The sequence below is a fragment of the Xenia sp. Carnegie-2017 genome, unplaced genomic scaffold, assembly GCF_021976095.1.
Source record: "Xenia sp. Carnegie-2017 unplaced genomic scaffold, XeniaSp_v1 HiC_scaffold_21, whole genome shotgun sequence".
In the NCBI taxonomy this organism is placed as follows: Eukaryota; Metazoa; Cnidaria; class Anthozoa; order Malacalcyonacea; family Xeniidae; genus Xenia; species Xenia sp. Carnegie-2017.
This window is the reverse complement of record NW_025813484.1, coordinates 6,670,071-6,692,035: the sequence shown is the minus strand read 5'-3', so window position 1 is coordinate 6,692,035 and position 21,965 is coordinate 6,670,071. Positions and strand designations below refer to the sequence as shown.

At 37.5% G+C, this 21,965-nt stretch overlaps 1 protein-coding gene across 1 annotated transcript; it reads left to right on the top strand.

Annotated features, from left to right (window-relative positions):
- Position 1: 1 nt before the first annotated feature.
- On the top strand, positions 2–21,036 carry LOC124443851 (WD repeat-containing protein 11-like). Its single transcript, XM_046994392.1, has 29 exons — positions 2–680; positions 773–842; positions 1,067–1,108; positions 1,685–2,012; positions 2,619–2,841; positions 4,169–4,742; positions 4,792–4,912; positions 5,692–5,776; positions 6,287–6,387; positions 7,159–7,234; positions 7,320–7,428; positions 8,050–8,193; positions 9,114–9,218; positions 9,952–10,058; positions 10,132–10,246; positions 11,004–11,172; positions 12,151–12,259; positions 12,349–12,408; positions 12,680–12,745; positions 13,229–13,310; positions 13,699–13,917; positions 14,142–14,237; positions 17,691–17,761; positions 18,021–18,115; positions 18,611–18,708; positions 19,400–19,480; positions 19,621–19,685; positions 19,889–19,971; positions 20,338–21,036. The coding sequence occupies exons 1-29, from the start codon at positions 616–618 to the stop codon at positions 20,466–20,468; spliced, it is 3,690 nt and encodes a 1,229-aa protein (XP_046850348.1). The 5' UTR covers positions 2–615; the 3' UTR covers positions 20,469–21,036.
- The last annotated feature ends 929 nt before the right edge of the window (positions 21,037–21,965 follow it).

Genomic DNA, 21,965 nt, shown 5'->3' with positions numbered 1-21,965 from the left:
ACGGAAGTAGCCGAAGTGGCCGGAAGTAATATGACATGAATAGATGTTTGAAAACATTCCGGAACGGTACAGTCGGTACCATATATTACGCTATAGAGGGCTCTGGATACCATAGATGGTAGATTCCTAATTACAATAAAGCAGTTAAATGGTTTGCGTCCATGATAATGGGTGAACTAGTACAACATACAGAAATTCTTTCTCCACGATGTTCACGACAACCAATCAAAATCATTGATTGTTTCAGAGTGGTTATAAACCCATTTCAAAATATAATCTCAATTTTCGAAAATCGAAAGCTCTTTAGTTTGCACCTTCCTCGCGCTAATTTTCCCTACCCCTACCCCGTAAAGACTGAACGCAGGCTAGGATTTATATTGGTGTTACATCAACGATTAATGATACCATTTTTGAAACCGCCGAACATTGCAACCAAAGGCTCATATTTTGGGTAGTAAATTAAATTTTTCCAAAGAATTATGTACATTACGATAATTTATTTTTTAATTGCTAATTTAAAGCACGTCGCATGAGTTCCTTATTATTAAACCTATCATTTTTTCCCGTGAAAATCTTGCTGATAGCTGACTTATGGCGATATAGATCATTGCAAAGATGAAACTCACGCCAAAGCTCATCCCTGGCTCGTTGCATGTTCAAAATAAGGGTTCTTTAGATTGGTAATGTCATTTTTATAAACTTATACAAAAATTCATGAGATCTGTCCACTATCTATCGTCATGTTCAAATTGTGAGTTTTCTGTATTGTTAGGGGATGGCAGTCAATGCTTGCTTATGGTTGTCAGAATTTCATCATTGTTGTAGATCCTGAGACAGTTCAGGTAATGTTTAATCATCTATCGACAGCTTCATTTCGATCTGAGCTCCACAAAAGCAGGCAAAATGTACATTTGCTTACTTTTAGTGTTTTTAGCTAAAAATATCATTTTAAAAATTCTCCTTTTCCAAATAATATTATCATGTTGATAATTTTCAAAATTCTCTTTTCCCGAATAATATTGTCATGTTTAGCTAGTAAATAAAAATCTCGATATCTTTTGTTTAGATCATTCAAACATTGGATCTTCATCAGTCAAATGTCGTAAAGGTAGATGAACCTAACTAAAAGTACAAATAAACATAACCAAATGTACAAAGCTGATGTCTACACAATATGGTGTCAGGTGTCTTAAAAATTGAACATACAAATTTAGGCATGCATATCAAATTAGTTTGCTGCATAAAATTAAGCAGTATTTTGATGAAATACGAATTATTCAATTCATTGACTTGTCGTCGTTTCTCAGCTATCAGACAGGTCGTTGTTTCTCACACATGGGAATGTCTGTGTATTAAATTAATTTGAATTTCATCATGATATAAATACTCTTCAATTCATACATGCATAAATTAGCATACTCCGGTCTTTTTGTGACACCCTGCATGCTTCAGAAACTGTTCCATTATGCCATTCCATTTTGAACATTTTATATTGGTGTATTGTGTTAAATGTTGATGAGACGATTACCCTCGTTTCTCATGAATCTTTTTGATTCCCACTGTTCTGGATTTTTTGGGGACACCCTGTACATCTTATTTTTTCCAGTGCTTGTACCATTGCTCTGCAATGGCCTCTCACTCCTTGAAACATTGACTTTTGAGAAGTATATGATTTTCTTTTTAGATAAAATGGTCTCGACAAAACTATCATCACGATCTTGCATGTCCGTATAGTCTCCGTCTTGCTTCGGCTGACACTACAGGTCATATTATTATATGGGATGTGGCCCAAGGCATCTCACTCACTGAGTTTTTCGACAGCTCCAAACCAATATTGGACATTGATTGGTTGTGGACCCAGGATGCATCACATGATCTCCTGGCTGTGCTTCACTCACCGTCTAGTTTTGTTTTGTGGAATGCCGATACCGGTATCAAGTTGTGGAAGAAAACCTTCCAGGAAAATCTTCTCTGCTTTGCATTTGACCCATTCAGTCCTGCAAAAGTAACATGTATGTATACTTTGATTTGAAAAGGTATCAACGCATTCATTACACAAGGTTCACTCATCTCTAATCAATAGCCGAGGCAACTTTAGCCAGGATAATGCACACCCCCCAGGAAATCTACACCCCTCCTGTTAAATGAGAATTGATACACCCCTGTGAGTTACTATTTTAACTTATATTGTTACAGAATTCCTATTTTTAAAGAGTCATCGGTTCCTCTTCAAATGTTCCATTTAGTGTTTAATAACTAAATTACTTTTGACTCTGAAGATGACTACCGCTAAGGTTGTCTCTTCTGAAGATGACTACCGCTAACGTTGTCTCTTCTGAAGATAACTACCGCTAAGGTTGTCTCTTCTGAAGATGACTACCGCTAAGGTTGTCTCTTCTGAAGATGACTACCGCTAAGGTTGTCTCTTCTGAAGATGACTACCGCTAAGGTTGTCTCTTCTGAAGATGACTACCGCTAAGGTTGTCGGAACGTCAGTCAACAACAACAAAAACAGTCCTTCTCAGGACTATACCAACCTGGACGATCTACATCTACAAACATGTTATTTGGTTTTAATTTATGAGTTGCATTAAAGTCCTGTTTTGTTTCACGTGTAGTAATGTCTCAAGAATATCTCGTTTTCTTGACCGATTTTTCCGTCAATAAGGCACCGGAAGGAGTTGGACGACGATTCTACATGACAAGTTCTAATGCCTCAAATTCGTCCAACAACAACCTCCCTAGTCCCGCAAGCGGTATCCATAATAGTCCCCTAAGAGCACCAACAAAATCTGCATTTCAAAGAGTCAAATTGTGGGCAGGAAATGAAAACAAGACAAGGTGCGTCAGATACTACTTTCGTCACTTCATGCATGATTTGCTGGTGTCAGGTGGCTGACATTCGAATTTTTTTCTCCGTTCTGATCTTGTTGTTGAAAAATTTCAAGTTGTTTCCTTATAAACCTAGCTACAGCTGGTTGGTTTGCGGGATAGCGCTCTTCCATCAGTGAACCATCCCTTGCGTTTTTCTACTGAGCTGGTGGGTTGTCTTTATGGATTGAGGGATAGAGTTCTTCCCCATGCATGGAATGATTCCTAATCCCCGCAAGCCGTTCGGCGACCAACGGTCAGGTCTTTGTTCTAGGCATTGTCGTGAAGTAGGTTCAAAATTTTTTTCAAAATTCATAATAGTTATGGTCCCAGTTGTAGTTTTTTCGACCCGCGCAACCAATAATGCGAAGTTAAAATGGCAAAACTTGACTAGGTTTTATCCACATTCGTTTTGGTAATGGCATTGAAAAGGCTCACAACAATTTTTTAAAAAAGCCATCACAATAATAAAATAAAGAAAGATGAAAGATTTTTAATAATTACGTTTCGTCTTTAACTTAAGACATCTTCAGATTATTTGAGATAAATTATATACATGAGATTTCGTTCTTCCAGGCGCCTCTCCTCTTTCTTTCCTTTTAAAGATAGGGTTCTCAAGCTCCTGAGATGTTGTGTTGTATACTCATTTAAGTGTCGATGCTGCTCCGCATCGTATGTGTGTCAAACCACGCGTCATTTACACACCAGAATATCGGAACACTTGGAAATTTCTCCCTTAACAGGGAAACCTGCCTTATGTCTACCACCATCTGTAATTCTTTCCCATATAAGAAATACATCTCACTCTGCCGATTTTAATGACTTCTCAATTCTCGCTTCCTCCTCCGACAATTATGACTTTATGATTCTTGAAAGCCTTCTTATATCCAAACTTAAACCCTCTCTTAACACCCAAGGCAACTCAATCCCCCTTCACCTTCGTTAATATACAGCCCTACTCATTTCATTCCTTCATCTAAACTTCCTGCTCCTCTCACATGTAATTTAACACCCTGTAATATATGCTTGTATTTAAAACCTCATGTATATAATTTATCTCAAATAATCTGAAGATGTCTTAAGTTAAAGACGAAACGTAATTATTAGAAACCTTTTATCTTTCTTTATTTTATTATTGTGATGGCTTTTTTAAAAGTCTTATGTTGGGCTATTATGTTCATATTGAAAATTCGCTTTCCACCTGGCAAATCTCTGGCTCACAACAATCTTGCGTCAGTTTTACTTGCGTTACAATGCAAGCCTTACTTAGATGAACTCAACAATTTGATTGTTTTAGAACGGAAGAATTGAATGTCGCTCTGAGCGATTGTCTTCAACTTGTCTACCATCCATCGAATCGTGACATGATACTTCTTGTATTCCAAAGAGAGATTCTTTTCATCGATACCGCCATTAACCAAGCCATCGGCTCTATTTACCTCGATAGAGGCAGTCCCTCGTTCACCCATGCAATCCTCCCTTGCCTACAACGTGACGTCATATATACTCTTCATGACAACTGTAGCATTACGATGCGATGTCGCCGTCACGTGACCACCGTGCCGTATGCTGTTGGCTCAGCGGAAATTGAGCAACTGTGCCCGGATATTGTATACGAAAATCGCTGTCAATCGGATGCGTTTAGATTAAGCAAATCCAGTTACGTAAGTGGATTTGCGATGTGTCCCATTACGGAGACTAAAGTTGTCTTGCTTGTAAGCGATGGACGTTTACTTATTTGGAGTGTAAAGTCATCATCGGAGTCCTTATCAGAGTCCATGCAAATGTCGGATGAATGTCTAAAGGCTTCACTCCCATTAGCCGCTGCAGAAAATGCACTTTTATCTGCTGTTTTATCCCCCGGAACGAACGTTAGGTGATAGTTTTTCCGGCAGTCAACAGAGGGGGGGCGTCGATAAGTCCTTTCGATTTCTTCTCGTTGGATTGCTAACAAATGTTCAAATGTCACCGACTTGTGCATCGATGTGTCCACCAATGACGACAAAGAATTGGCCAGAATATCGACCACTCGTTGCCATTGGTGAGTTTCGTTATGTTTTCCATTGATATTCACACACTACCAATCAAGTCTTTGAAAGTTGCTTGGTAGGTTTGAACGTTGCTTGGTAGGTTTGAACGTTGCTTGGTAGGTTTGAACGTTGCTTGGTAGGTTTGAAAGTTGCTTGGTAGGTTTGAACGTTGCTTGGTAGGTTTGAACGTTGCTTGGTAGGTTTGAACGTTGCTTGGTAGGTTTGAACGTTGCTTGGTAGGTTTGAACGTTGCTTGGTAGGTTTGAACGTTGCTTGGTAGGTTTGAACGTTGCTTGGTAGGTTTGAACGTTGCTTGTTAGGTTTGAACGTTGCTTTAGGTTTGAACGTTGCTTGTAGGTTGCTTGTAGGTTTGAACGTTGCTTGGTTTTGAATTGCAATTTGAACGAGGTTTGAAATTGCTTGGTAGGTTTGAACGTTGCTGTAGGTTTGAACGTTGGTTTGAACGTTGCAGTAGGTTTGAACTTGCTTGGTAGGTTTGAACGTTGCTTGGTAGGTTTGAACGTTGCTTTAGTTCGTGACTTGTTTTTAATTAAAGAAACGTGACTTGTTTTTAATTGCAATTTGGACACGAATCTGACATACTGTTAAATACACCCGCAGCATGTATGTTTTTATAAAAGTTTGATCAAGTATGCAGTATGGGAACTGAAAATGACGCACTTTGATACAAGCATGGTAACCTTAATGAAAAGAGGGTTAAGTTTTACAATATGAATTTACATTTGTTGCCATAATTTCAGTTGACCCAGAATGCTTTTTGTCTTGTTAGGAAGCTCTTCTGGAACGATTCAAGTATTTGATATCTCAATTGGGCTCATTATAAGAGAATTCAATCTTCATAGCTCTCCAGTCAGGTATTTAATGCCGTTTATATTCAGCAATACATAACAGCATAACATAACATAACATAACATAACATAACATAACATAACATAACATAAACATAACATAACATAACATAACATAACATAACATAACATAACACAATATAACATAACATAACATAACATAACATAACACAATATAACATAACATAACATAACATAACATAACATAACACAATATAACAAAACATAACATAACATAACATAACATAACACAATATAACGTAACATAACATGACATAACATAACGTAACATAACATAACATAAATGAACTTTCATAAATGAACCTTTTTGGGTCGTGCATGGAAAGATTGAAACTAGTCGAATAACTTGAATTACTGGTTTTAAATTTTGCGGGAAATAGCCTCACAGTCACTTCACTCCACTTCACGCCCAACAATTTCGAAAAGTTGAACTAAGACCCCTGTCGTTTTATGAACCATGGACTGAGACTTATTGAAAACTAATCTGTTGTTTAGAGGTGTTGCCTGGACAAGTTTAAATAGCTTTTTAAGTTGGTCGTACTGGTCACATGCCAATAGCGTGCACAGCGAAGTATATATGGTAGATCTTCGAACAGGTAAGATGAAAATTTGAAACTCTACCTTACGATCTCATACGACAAACTTGTTGCACGAAACACGTGTGACATGTTTTCGTGTAAAGTTGTTAGTGATCGAGCGAGCTAGTTTTTCCCAAACCCATGCAAGGAGATCCGGTTGATTGGCAGGAACTCCTCCATTGGTTGGTCAAGATGACCGCGCAAGTTTTTTGTCATCTATTATTGACACCGTCTATGTCGTCTTCAGCTTGTTTCAACCAATGAATTTTCAAACTCGTTATCTCAATGACCGTTAACCATACACGGCGGGCTCAATGACCGTTAACCATACACGGCGGGCTCAATGACTGTTAACCATACACGGCGGGCTCAATGACCGTTAACCATACACGGCGGGCTCAATGACCGTTAACCATACACGGCGGGCAAAAGAATCCGCTAATCTATTGACTCCAGCCAACAAGACAACAAGTGGTTACTTAGGGACAACAAGTGGTTACTTAGGGACAACAAGTGGTTACTTAGGCCATATCGTGTGATAGGTTTTATTAAAATTGTTTTCATTTTCCAATGCATGTTTACCTCACGATATACGAATCAAATTAAACGGAGAAATGAAGCCTATGTATGAAGCATTTTATGGTTGATTCAAATTACTATAGTTAAAAGCAATGTTGTTATGGAACTTTGCCCTATCTTTGGATCTCTAGTTTTTTGAAATCGTTTATTTGACCTTTTTCGCTGGTCTTTCGAACAACTGCTTGTTTATACCGCCCAGTTATATTCTAGGACAGAACACAGTGTTACATTTGTCGAAGAATTCGGAAGAAAAAACAATTGTATCCATCAAAATATCGCAGCTCAAGTGAGTCGAATCAAAGAGAGAATCAGATTTTTTTATTCGTTGGCTGCTTCGTTGAATGCTGTATGTATTTGTATTGTATTTTTAGGCAGTATTTCGCAATAATTTACAAAGAAAAGCCATTGGAATTATGGGATTTAAAAAAATTATGTCTTTTGCGAGAAATGCCGGCGAATTTTCCACTCATCTCTGTTCTGGTTTGTCCTATGTTTATGTAGTATTTGTATGATATGAATTTGTCACGCCTACCGCTATCATTTAGAATGATATTTGTTATTTCGTTACATAAATGCTATAAAAAGTATTTAATTTCTTTTATTTAGGAATGGTCACCTAGTCATTACTCTTCTATTTAGGAATGGTCATCTATTCATTACTCTTCTATTTAGGAATGGTCATCTATTCATTACTCTTCTATTTTGGAATGGTCACCTAGTCATTACTCTTCTATTTAGGAATGGTCACCTAGTCATTACTCTTCTATTTAGGAATGGTCACCTAGTCATTACTCTTCTATTTAGGAATGGTCACCTAGTCATTACTCTTCTATTTAGGAATGGTCACCTAGTCATTACTCTTCTATTTAGGAATGGTCACCTATTCATTACTCTTCTATTTAGGAATGGTCATCTATTCATTACTCTTCTATTTAGGAATGGTCACCTAATCATTACTCTTCTATTTAGGAATGGTCACCTAGTCATTACTCTTCTATTTAAGAATGGTCACCTAGTCATTACTCTTCTATTTAGGAATGGTCACCTAGTCATTACTCTTCTATTTAGGAATGGTCACCTAGTCATTACTCTTCTATTTAGGAATGGTCACCTAGTCATTACTCTAAAAACAGGAAAAAACAAACGCATCCGAACGAAGATAAAAACACAAGTTTGTCAGAAGGCTCTGAAGAGAAGGCCGCCAATGTACTGGACAGTGACAAAACCGAAACTTCCACCGCACCTGTATGTACGCATTTTGTTTCAGTATTCTTTTGAAACACTTCTACTTTTGACTTTTTTTTGAAATACTTTATGCGTGGAATGATATTCGTGCTTTAATCCACGGCAGCTATGATTGCTATCCGATTGTCGTTCAGTACGATCAATTGCATGTATTTTTTTTGCGAGGTTTTGTTCATATTTGTTTTTAAAGATTTCTGATGCTCCGTTTACCATATATGAAGCCAATATTTTCCAGAATTCATTGTAACATTTCCAAATTTTCACAAGAAAGCCAAAATTTATAGTTGAAAACCATTGTAAACGGCTCCGTGTTGACTCTTTTCCCCTCCAGAAAATGCAAAACTAGAGAAAAAAAGAAAGAGTGCATGCTTTGCGCGTCGGTTTAACAACATTGTCCGCTGCCGTGAATGTAATTCTTAAATGAAAATGAACGCATCACCGCTACAGGATCGTTTTGCGCTGGATTTTATCCACACCAATAGTCTGTATGCAAGAGTTATATTGTGAAAGATATCAACCAATGAAAAATGTGCTAAACATGTTTTAGCTTGTAAGTCAAAAAGGCAGTTGTCAGAATCGTAAGTCAAACAATAGGCCGAAGTTCTTTGAAGCATTTTGCACGTTGTTGTTCATTTTGCGAGAAGAACTCGCGTAGACAAAAGAAAAAATTTTGAAAGTCAAAAAATTCCCAATCGAGCCATGCTTCCCATTATTCGAGACTACGACGACTAGAACTTCCCATGTTACATTTCGGTGGCAGATTTCAGCTCCTGCCACGCTCTATGAGTGGGTAAGTCAAATTTGCAAGCTTCAGTGCATCAGACCACCGAGAGTGATGCGTGCGCATTGAGTGGGACGTCACGACTTGTAAGCCATTTTAACGAATGGACACCCAACTTCTGCTTGCTTTATCTTTTCAGGTTTGGTTTAAGGAACATTTTATCTTCACGAATACGGATGGAATGTTATTTCACTACATTGTTGAGGGTACCACATTTAAACATAGTACCAAGGTGCCACCTGATGTAAGTAATTACCGCGTTTTCGTTCATACATGTCCACAATATATAGGGGGGAGGGGAGGGAGAAGAAAGTAATGTCCAAGAAAACTAAATGTTTACTTTAATGACATCAACGGATGTACGTCTGCATATAATTTTCAGAATGGAGAGCTTGTACAAAACATTTTATTTCAAAATTGATGATAAAAAACATCAGCGTTTTGTGTTGTATACACAGCTATATGTTTGCACTCGTTACAAAGCTGTTGTAAATTCTTAGGGACTGCCAATGATGAATTTATAAAATATTTCGTAAGTGCATGAAAACTATTGTATTTTGCTGTAGAACGCCAGTTTCAGCGCAATTGAGATTGATAACCTTGCAGAACAACAGTAGCATGACCTCAACAATATGTCTGCTATTTATAGTTGACGGTTGTCAACATCACATTTTTGTTTTGTTTGTTCTTCAATCTTAAGCTTTCATTTCTCTTAGAAGTGTAACGAGCTACGAACCTATAAAGATATATTTTCATATGAGGGGCTATTTATTTGTCCCCCTCAGCTAACATATTGTTCTTCCCACTAAACTGTCGACGGGCGCTCGATATTAAGCGCAGCTGGTTGAAGCCACGTTCCCACATACGGCAACATTATAAAAAATCGACATTTTCAATCAACGTCTTTTCAATTGTCACCTGAATTCTAACAGTAACAGTTAGTCAATGCGGAAATCTTGTTTTCACTATACGCGCAGGGAAGTATGGGAAACATCACGAGCATCACGTGGAAAGGCGATACCGTGGTTCTTGGCGATGCCGATGGCAATTTTAGCATTTGGGAACTTCGAAATAAAATTTCCAGGTTCAGTTGAAAAAGTTCAATTCGTTGCTAGTCGTGAGAATACACATCCTTCATCGCTGTTGTTTCTTTCCAGGAATCTCGCCACTCATCGTGGTACAATAAAGAAAATGAAATTTGCCCCAGGACGTGGTAATGTGAAGTTGATGCTGCAGTTTACTGATGGGGTAGATGTTTGGGATATAGCGAAGGTATGCTTAAACGAATTCAATGAATACCGTAGAGTCTCAAGATTCTCCCCGAAAGTAACTGCTCCCTCGAAAGTCGCCGCCTTTTTTAAACTTACTAAAAATCGCGAAACTAATGGCTTTCTTTGTAGAACTTTCAAGAGCTTTATAATATTTATACTTATAATATTTATCATGTGCATTTGCAAACTACCACAAACTCTAAAAATTACCGGTCATAAAGCGTGGATTGATAGTTAACCATTGGATTAACTGTCGCTGAAAATAACAACTGAAACCCAGTGCACCCCTTGAAAGCAACTGCTCTCTGAGGCCAACAATTCTAAAAGTACTTTCGTGAATCTGCGTGTAGATATGATGTATTGTATTCTGTTGTATTTTATAATCACCTATCAAACCACCTATCAGCAAATGCTGAATTGTGCGAAATTTAAAAGTATCGAAAAAAAGTATGTTTTAAATGTTAAAAATATCAAAATAGATTAAGATGAAATATGAAATGACGAATTATAGAAAATACTACTTGTTATAATAAAAGAATTTAAAAAACGTCGTGTCTGTACAAATGGATGGTGCAAATTAGGTTCATTGTTAACAATAGTTGCCGGAGTCAAATGATAATAAGTTTATTATTAGAATCAGAAAAATTTTCTTAAAAAACCGTTCGTAAACTCCTTTTGATACGTCGATACCACGAATCAAAAATTGCGTTTTAAGTATTTTCTTCGTCGTTATATTTAAGGGTTTCTTTTTTTTACAGTCAGAGCGAACGAGTTCTTTAAGGACATCACGTGATGCAATGTCAATTGTGGACATCGATTGGTATTCTTCCGACGTTCCTTTGCTCGTGTTTGCCAACGGGACGATCAGAATGATGGACCTCAACTTGAAACGCTCATGTTCTCCTATGTCCGAACAAGAATTGGCAGGTTGTTGAGTGACATTTAATTTTAACGTAATATATTGAAAATGGTTGAAATAAATGTAGACCGAGAGGGACTGTTGATGTAGACCAAGAGGGACTTTTGATGTAGACCGTGAGGGACTGTTGATGTAGACCGAGAGGGACATTTGATGTAGACCGAGAGGGACTGTTGATGTAGACCGTGAGGGACTGTTGATGTTGACCGAGAGGGACTGTTGATGTAGACCGAGAGGGACTGTTGATGTAGACCGAGAGGGACTGTTGATGTAGACCGAGAGGGACTGTTGATGTTGACTGACGTTTCGACAACCTTAGCGGTAGTCATCTTCAGAGGCAAACCTGACGTTTACTCCTCATTTGACTCTGAACATGACTACAGCTAAGATTGTCGAAACGTCAGTCAACATCAACATCAACATCAACAGTCCTTCTCAGGACTTTACTTTCCTGGACGATCTACATCTACAAAGATGTAACGATACTCCCAGGTTCAAATCATTTACTTTATAGTTGAAATAGCTTGGTTACGTATGTTGTAGACCGATTCATTGATATTATCGATGGTTTGATTAGCAATATCTTTATAGAAAACAGTCTGGAGTGTATTGCCGTATACGGGGCTCAAAATAACGACCGATCAGCGGATAATGACCCGTCGAAAATATTTGTTTTTTTCATACTTTTTGCCTAACCTGTCATTTTGACCGGCCACATTTTCACGTCTTCCCCAGAATCCTTATTGTAGGAAATGCATGGTAATGTACGGGGCGTTAGAAACTTTAAATACGAGAGTCTCTCGTCTCAAAAAAATATTTTCCGAGACCGAGCTAAAACCGACATGAACCGACCTAAAACGAAGTCGACGTGTCATCTTGTCCAAACACATTTTGGCCGTTATGTTGTGCCTCGATCGCATGCAAAGAGTTCAGAGTTGGTGAGATCTGCCTTGCAATAAAATGCGTTGTTTTTGTTGATGTTCCAGATCCTTTGTGGTGTCCACATCTTCTACCACCTAAGAAAGCGCTCATGTTCAAGTCGATTCTTCAAAGTCAATTATGGAATGAAAAATACACACTCGACGTGGATGAAATGTCCGTTTGCTTGATGTTTTATAGTTGAGTCTGTTTTTTCAGAAGTTGTAGCCTTGGTCTGCTAACATGAAGTATCCATTTTTCTTCAGAAACTTATCATCTCAAGAGAAGAAAGACCAAGTCAACGAGGCTCTGGGAAATTTGTCCGAGTATGTATTACTTGTATTTTATGTTGTGTAGATGTAGCAAACCATGCGGTGGAAAATTCCTTAAGAAAATTCCATAAAATTCCTTAAGGATTTCATGAGATTTATATTCCACGTTCAGCTTGACGTAGGATCTTGATAACCTGCTTTTGTTGTGTTCGGTGATCAAAGTCCGTGTTCTGAACGAAACCATTGTCATTTTGAAATCTTAACTTTAGGACGCTAGGAAACACCTTCAAATCTTAATTTTTTTGTTGTAATTTTTGCACTGTAGAGAAATTAAAGATTTTTTGCCGTTTGCTCCACTTGGCGTTGCTCAACGATGTCTGATTGCTGCTCAGTAAGTGTAACAACATCAAAATGTCGTGTATCATTGCATTTGATGTGTCAAAAATGGATTATTGACTGACAGTGTTAACGTAACGGCTACCTACCTACCGACTTCGTTAGTGTTTGAAAACTGAATGGAAGTGATATAGATATATCAGATCCTTCTGTTTTTTGAGATTGTCTTTGAGGGAATTGGGAAAACTCTGGTTTATCCTTATGGCATTTTCACTTGCTATTCTTGGATTTCTGAGCATGGTTTTTGGATTTGCCAATAAGATTCTGGAATTTGCAACATCGACTCTTGGTTTTGCTGGAAAAAATTCTTAGATTCGCAAATGCTTTTTTTTGTTATTCAAATACGCTTTTGGATTTTATAGTAATTCGTCTCTGATCTGTTCTTTAATTTAGACCTTGCATCGGTTTTGATTTCTTGTGGTTTTTTGTTGCTATATAACTTGCTTTTAACGCGTAATCATTGTGTCTTCTTTATTAGGCTTTATGGCGATGAAGGAGAAATAAAGTTTTGGTCTGTAACGCTGCATTATCTTCGACGTGAGAAGTATCGAAAACACAAGGTTTGATTTTTTTTTCGATTTTATCTCCAAAAATATCGCTTCCAAAAATCCTGTATCTGACTATAATCCTATTCAACTTAGGATAAAGTCTCGAATTTATACCTATTACAAAAATTGCTTTAGTTCCGGAAATGAATATGCGAACCATTGTTCTTAGAAAGAAAGTCCACTTTGCTTTTGGGAAATCTTTTATTTGAGACGATGAAAATTTCGCATCACATGCACTTTCAACTGTAATATTATTTGTTCAATTAACTCAAAACACGCGTATTTTTTTATCGTTACAAATCTCCTTTCGCAATATGCTTTGTTTCAATTTAAAATTCAACCTGAAGCTTCAACTCTTTTTTTCAACTTGAAGAACAATTCGACGTATTTTTGTATTCAGGATGGGCAATATAGAGCTTCGCGGTCTTCGTCAAGAGTCGAGGACGCTACCGAGATGAGGCGTAATCTAGGAAAGGGTCTCGATTTATTATCGATTGACGACGACTTAGATCTCAATATGGATCTGGATAGCGATGTCGGGAAAAATGATACGTATTATCGTTATCCTTTTGTGTTACACACATCCTACGATATCCTGTGTGATCCCGAGACTTTTCAGGTAATGTTGCGGGTTGATATTTCACAGTGTTTGGCTGGGCAACAGGAAATAGCCAACTATAAATAGCTATAAATAACGTCGTTACACACATCCTACGATATCCTGTGTGATCCCGAGACTTTTCAAGTAATGTTGCGGGTTGATATTTCATAGTGTTTGGCTGGGCAACAAGAAATAACCAACTATAAATAGCTATAAATAACGTCGTTAAAAATGTTTTTTAGGCGCATCAGTTATATCGCGCTGCGCTTCACGACAGCAAAAGATCAAGCTATGAACACACGAAGAAATGCGCCGAGACGCTTGTACTTTTAAAACAGGTACGAATATCTCACATTCTCAGTCAGTCATTGTGAATACGCGTTGTCGGTTCTGTTTAATAAGACAAGATTTCTACTAGTTTTATTTACAGTGGTCGGGAAAAATAGTCGTGACACAAAGTGATATTTAATGTCCTGACTGTTTAATTCATGTCCACTTATAAGTTTTTCATTTTTTTACCATTGCTCTAATGCAAAGAAGTGCTATTTGAGTTTCGAATAACAACTATAGGAAATCCGGATTTGGTACCAGGCTTTTCACCCATTTCATTGTTTATAAACATTACTCAAAAAGAAATCCCCTCCCTCCACCACCACCACCACGAGATATTTTGTTTTAAATTTTAAATGAATGAATCCGAAATAATTCTACACAGCACTACTTAGACTTATAGTAACTTGCTAACTACCGTGTGAAGAATGAGGTTACTCGTGCTTTACAAAAGAAGGACGTACCGTCTCTTGAATTCAAAAACACCCAATTTCAAATTTGGGTTTAAAAAGCTGTGTGATCAGTTTCACTCGCTATTCAGCAACATTGTCCTTCGGTAACCGTTATCGTGTTAAGTATTTTGAAGAATACCCAGATTATCGTATTTATATGAACAGGGCAATGCCATTGAAGCTTAGAGACTGGCTTAGAATTATTTATTTGGCACTTGGAATAATTTATCCTGAGGAGTACTTTCTTTTTCTGCGGTGTTTAGTTCAAGAACCATTAATATCGTACCATGTATATGCATGCCTTTTGATCTTTTCTCGAGTCTTCGGTGAATCTATATTGTTGTTGTTAATAATACTGGTTTGTATAGCGTATTTTCCGTGGTAAATGACGAGTTAGTAGTTGTAAAAAGAATTGTTGAAAACCAAAAAACTAAAATCAAAATGAAACGATTGATTTCGGCAGACCTCCATGTCATTTGGGGTGAGGTCATTCTTTGCATTTGTGGGTGAGTTCATTCTTTGCATTTGGGGGTGAGGTCATTCTTTCCATTTGGGGTGAGGTCATTCTTTCCATTGGGGGTGAGGTCATTCTTTCCATTTGGGGGTGGTGTCATTCTTTCCATTTGAGGGTGATGTCATTCTTTCCATTTGGGGTGATATCATTCTTTCCATTGGGGATGATGTCATTCTTTTCTTTTGGGGATGATCCCATTCTTTCTATTTGGAGGAGATTTCACCATTTCTTGTCTTTTTATTATAAATATAAGTCGATTTTTAGTTTTCGTTTAAAGCATTTTTCTGCCTAAAATCATCGCGTCATTTAATGTATCTTAAATTTTGGTTTTAACAGTTCTTTTTACAGCAACCAAGTCGTCATTTACCACGACAAATCAGCTATTCAAAGCAATATACAAGTTTTTGACCACAAACAAGTATTTATATAAACAGTACTTACATATTAACAGCATCACGATGCTTATGCAACGAAAAAATTGAACTAAGTTAACGATGCATTTTGGAAGCGTCTATTTGCCGTTGTTGTCAAATTTAATGTTCGGGGAAAACCGTTCATTTCGTTCATTCGAAGTCGGGAGATTTGCAGCAATCCGGGCGCCGTTTGGCGTCGTAATTTTCTCGCAACGATCGCTTCGATATCCTCGTTTCGCCATACGTATATGAAAAAGTTCATGAATGTACCGAGAAAGAGCAAAACGTGTATGAAATACTCCACTTGCACGGAATAATTCCAACGACTTGACCATTTGAATACAAGCCATGGCGTAATTGTGACCAACAGTGTGCCGACTACGAGACTGGATGTCTTTTTTGATCTTGAACGTTTTGTGATTTTTACGATATCTCGAAAAGGGTACACGATCGCCTTTCGGTGTTTCCGCGAGATGTAGCCCATGCGCAGGTAACACAGGATTGTCGTTGCCAAATGCAGGAGTAGGAGAAGCCTGGTGACGAAACATAAATGCTCTAAGAACTGCCATTGAAGAATGTCTGAAATCAAAGGTATGGTTAGTATTATTCCATACAACCATGAACACACTGCCAGGAAGATATGCCAGTTCAGTGTAAACAACAATTGATAGCGATATGGATAAAAGACAGATATATATCTTTGGTAACAAATAAAGCTTACGTTGACCACGGTCATACTGAGAAAATAACGGTGCAAAACGAAAGCAACGTCTCCCATCATGCACCACGCTCCACCGCTCATAAAACTTATCACAAAAACGAAATACGTCGGCATTGCGGTCAAGCCTGTTAGAAAATTTGACAGCGACAAGTTTGCCGTGAAGATGTTCTTCTTTTGCTTTAATGGCTGAGATTGAAACACGTACGCTATTCCGAGGTTGGCGAGAATAGAAAATACCGATAAACCGAGTGTCGCGAAGAGAAATGAAATCGCGAAACCGTAACTCAACGGTTCTCCTTGAAAAGTGTAAGGAAAATTTGGACAGCTCTGACGAGTCGTGTTCGTCATGGTCGTTGCGTTTGACCGTATTGACTAATTGCTTTATAGGATGATAAAAAAATTTAAATGCAATTATAATTTATTAGAGTTTTTTCTCTTTGTGCGTTTCGTCTCAAAAGCAGATGTTCTCGTTTAAGGCTGTCGATTAGTTTCTATGCTAATGTCTTGACTTTTTATGCAATGTGAGATACTCGTCAAAGTGCTCCCATTCATACGCCACTTAGGGAGTTCGTTAATTTATGAATTCAAATAATTTGAGTTGTCCAAATGGACGCATATTTCGTCGTGTACAGCATCTTTGACATTTTGATCTGCATTGGATCTGCAATAAAATGAGAAATTTCTACAGGGACACATTTTATGTACCTGATTTTTCTCAATATAACTATCAGTTGGCGTCCTATTATTACATTTATGAAAAGTCACACCACTAACTTACGCACATTCGTAGTTGTTCTTCATCCTTTTTTCTGCTTTCCAACATTCTTTGTGTGAACGATAGATTACCAAGATGATTTTTAATATTTTTCGTCCCAGGAATTTGCACCGTTTTTCAGTGCAAATCGGAGAGGAATTATTTGCCAGAATCGAATCACAAAATCATTACTATCATATTTCGTCTTTCGAAAGGACACGAATTTTCATTTACATGAAGACGCATTTCTGTTATGGTCACAAAGTGTGTAAAAAAACACAAAAATTTCTATGTCTTGCTATCAGAGTAAAAGCTTCAACGCTAACTGCTAGAGAATAGCAGATTATTCTTTTTATGTTTTGTTCATTATTTAATGCGTTTTTTGCTCTTAATTTGAGGCTGTTCCAACTCGGGTCCATCTCATCAAATCAATACGCAATATTTATTAAGTTCAAATTAGAAAAAAAAAAAAATTTCATTAACGTTTTTCCTCTCGAACTAGATGTAGTAAAATAGCCATCCAAGAAAAATTAATTTTAGTTGAGAAGAATATGGAGCAGGATCGAGTTATTTGATCTTAAAATATACATGCTCATTTTCGTTGTAGTCCGACCGCGCCGTTCAATTATTTTTGGAGACTGAGGCGAGTAATCCAGGCTACTATACAGATTCTTTAAGGTGAGTGCGGATTGATTGGTGCAGAAGTTAACATGTACATACGAGTGCTAGCATGTAATTTTCAATAATACAAAGGTTGGATCAAGCGAAGAGAGAGTAAACGCTTTTATATTGATTTTTGTACTAGTTTGACAAGAGTGTAGCAAATTGACTCGTGGGAAAAATATTTTATTTGAGGGAGAGAAATGGAGTTCGGTTCAGTCTTGTGAGGTGCCTTGTTAATTGAAAAACGTCTAATTTTCACGATGTGTTTCCACAGGGCGTGTTTAGTGGCCGCCATACGTTCATCAGGTGCATCACAAAGTACGATAAAATTGGTGGCAACGAATCTTATAGCTAACGGCAAACTTAGCGGTGAGTTTCAAGTTATGGGAAAGTGGGAAATGTTTTGGTTGGGGGGAAAGGTTTAGTGTCAGAAGTTGTTAGAACGGCAACGTGGATGCACTGTTGTATATGGCTAACATCTGAAGTTCATCAGACTAGCCAAGGGGTTTTTGATCAAGTATCAAACATTTTGAAATTTTCGTGCGTTATCAAATCAAATACCACTTTTAGTTTAAAAGCGAAGAACTGTATTGTTGGTAGTTGAAAATACCTCCATCATTACCGTTATTGTTGTGATGCAACGTCATCATGCATTCATCAAACATTTTATTCTAATACAATAACATTTTATAATAATCAAATGACGACCAGCAAATGACATCACAAATTGCAGTGATGTTTCTGTTTTGTTTGATCAATAAAAGAGGAATATGGAGCAATCCAAATATCACCCATTGCTGTTCACAGTCTTTGGCGGTATTTTTTTATGATTCAATCTATTTTTGTTATTTATCCATCGAGCAGAAGGCGTCCAACTGCTATGTATGATCGATAAAGGCCTGGACGCTTGTCGATATTTACAAACCTATGGTAAATGGGACAAGGCTGCTTGGCTTGCCAAGGTGTGTGTGATGTGTGTGTGTTGCCGTATATCTACTTCTGCTGTGTAAATGTTTTGGTGTTCACTTACTGATTCGAAATGATGTCAATGTTCTAAGATTTATTTAACTAGCACAATCTAACTTACAGGCTGGATACACCGGTGATTGGTTAGCATGGGAACATGAAAGGCTAGATACATCGGTGATTGGTTAGCATGGGAACATGAAAGGCTAGATACACCAGTGATTGGTTAGCATGGGAACATGAAAGGCTATATACACCGGTGATTGGTTAGCATGGGAACAGGAAAGGCTAGATACACCGGTGATTGGTTAGCATGGAAACATGAAAGGCTAGATACACCGGTGATTGGTTAGCATGGGAACATGAAAGGCTAGATACATCGGTGATTGGTTAGCATGGGAACATAAAAGGCTAGATACACCGGTGATTGGTTGGCATGGGAACATGAAAGGCTAGATACACCGGTGATTGGTTAGCATGGGAACATGAAAGGCTAGATACACCAGTGATTGGTTAGCATGGGAACATGAATATTCTTACCATAAATATACCTCTGTATTGGTGTTGTTGTCATTTATGTATAATGCTTGTTTTCCATGTTCAAACTGATTTTGAAAATTTTTCAGTTTTTAATGTATTAGATCTTTTTCGAAGTTAATTGTACATTGGTATTCATTCTTGCTCCAGGCGACGCTTGATTATGATGATTGCGTCGAAGTCATGCGCAGATGGGTCGAGCATCTTTCGGGAACTCAAATCAGCCAACAGGTATAAGCTTGATTACTTTCATTCTGAAAATTAGCGTCTTTTTGTGTTCATGCTCAAACGGTAGTGACGTCATGTCTGCTTCGTTTTTTTCTTGTTATGTGTTATTTTATAAAATGGTCATGAAATAACTTGTAATACAGAGTCGTGGATTGCTAGTTTACATCTCACTTGGTCAATTCAAGAAAGCCTTACTTATGGTATTTGGGTAAGCGATATCTTTTTTATGAATTTGGGCTTTTTGTCTGTCGTACAATGATGCCCATCAGACATAGGTACAATGTAGTGTGTTTTATTCATTGAACTACGCACAGCATGAGATCTCTGATTTTACCTACTGAAGCATTCATTGCTTGAAAACAGTGGCAAATTCGAACATGTTAGAAAGCATTTTCTCGTGTTATCATCCAGGATGCGTTTTTTCGATCGTGCTGCGCTGTTTGCAGAAGCGTGTTTGGAATTTGGTTTGTTATCAACAGAGGACAGTTCTGTGTGTATCCTTTGTGAAAATATCAAACGATTTCTAGACTTCTTACAAAGGTCATATATACGTTTTGGTACAATGTGTATAATGAAGATCAATGTTGGTTTGGACATAACATAAGATTTTTGTGTAACTGAGCTTTATGCAATTTCTTTCCCCTTGTATAGAGGATATAAGATCGCAGTATCCGGGGTACAACTGCTTTTGTCTCCTCAACTGCCCGAGTGCCGAATCAATAACTTATGGAACTTGTAGAAAAATCACTCATATGACCTTCTGCGTGTATGATAGTTTTCTGGGTTAGCTGCATGTTTTTTTTATCATTACATTTTGTTAGAATTGTTTTGACGCAAATTTTCCTTTATTCACGATTCAGCGCTGTTGCTGGAATCAGTCTTCACTGAGTACGCTCGTTATTTATACACAATCGGATTGATAAATGCTGCGAAGTATTATTGTTCCAAAGGTGGTGAAGAAGGGAGTCGTCTTCTCGACGACATATCCTGAGCATCACCTGGTGGATACAACATCAACTTGTTGTAGCCGAGTAATTCAATACTCGTTTTGATTCGCCCCCATGCAACCTTATACGAAGGAATGTATGATGGGCATTCTTATTGGCATTGATTGGCGTCGATGTGGTGTATACAAATTGAGTAGTGTCGGCCATTGTTGCCAAGGTAAATGCGTCTTTAAGAACATTTGTCAAAAACATGTTTAGGGATGTAGTTATTAGGACTAATAGATTTCAGAACCAATTCGATTATCCTTATTATTGAAAATATTCTATTGGAAATGTCGTTAGAATGATCTCGTGTAATTAGAATGTTATTAGAAACATTCTTATAGCTATTAGAAGCAGTCCTAAATTTGTTTTGAAGTTTGAACAATTTTTAATGGATCTTGAGGAGTTATTCATTGGTGTAATACGCGCAGCTCACGTGACTTTTTGATCTGGCATTCATTTGTGTCGAACGAGCCATTTCATAGTTGATGCTATTAATGATTTTATTTGAAATGGTAAATTGGATCGACACTTCGTCATTTAATTAAAGACAGGTGAAGAAATCTAAAATATGCGTATTCGTTTTTGCCGAGTAAAATACATTTGTACGTCACAGCAAAAGCTTGTCTGGCATTTTCTTGTCTAACAATATTTGGCAAGTTCGTGTAATAAAAATTAATGCCCAACATAAAGTTTTACTTAGAGCCATAGAAATAGACCAAAAAATTGTCAAATTGAATTTATTGTAACGTTTCGTCTTTACTCAAGACATCTTCAGACAATAAAGACGAAACGTTACAATAAATTCAATTTTACAATTTTTTGGTCTATTTCTATGGCTCTAATCAAAACTTTATGTTGGGCATTCATTTTTATTACACGAATTCGATTTCCGCTCAGCAAGTCTCTCGCTACTATTTGCCAAGTTTTTAATCGTACTTTCAGCATTGAGCAAGGCGGAATGTGTTTGCTATAGCAATGAGACCACTGAATGAGACCCATGTGCGTCAGTCAAGGAAGTACATGCCTTAATCTCGCGGAAGCTTGGTACATATTACCATGTATGTAGATATATTATTACGTCTTTATGCGATACGTTTAAATTTACTAACACAGACAAGCATTATTGGCAGTGTTTCATTTAAAGTAAATGGTTTGAACCCGGGAGTATCGTTACTTGTTTGTAAATGTCGATCGTCCAGGTTGGTATAATCCTGAGAAGGACTGTTTTTGTTGTTGTTGACTGACGTTTCGACAACCTTAGCGGTAGTCATCTTCAGAGTCAAAAAAAAACAACATTTACAAACATGTTGTGTTTCATTTCTCAGTCACGTGCTGTAGGCACACGTGAATGACGGAAAACCATGGGGAAAACTGGGTTATTCTCACGTGCGCTTAACGTGGTACAAAGAAATGCTTTCTCTGATAACCCCCGCGTGCGTATCTAATGACGATTTCCTATGTTTTGATGGTTGTTATGGTTGGTCATTGACGATTCA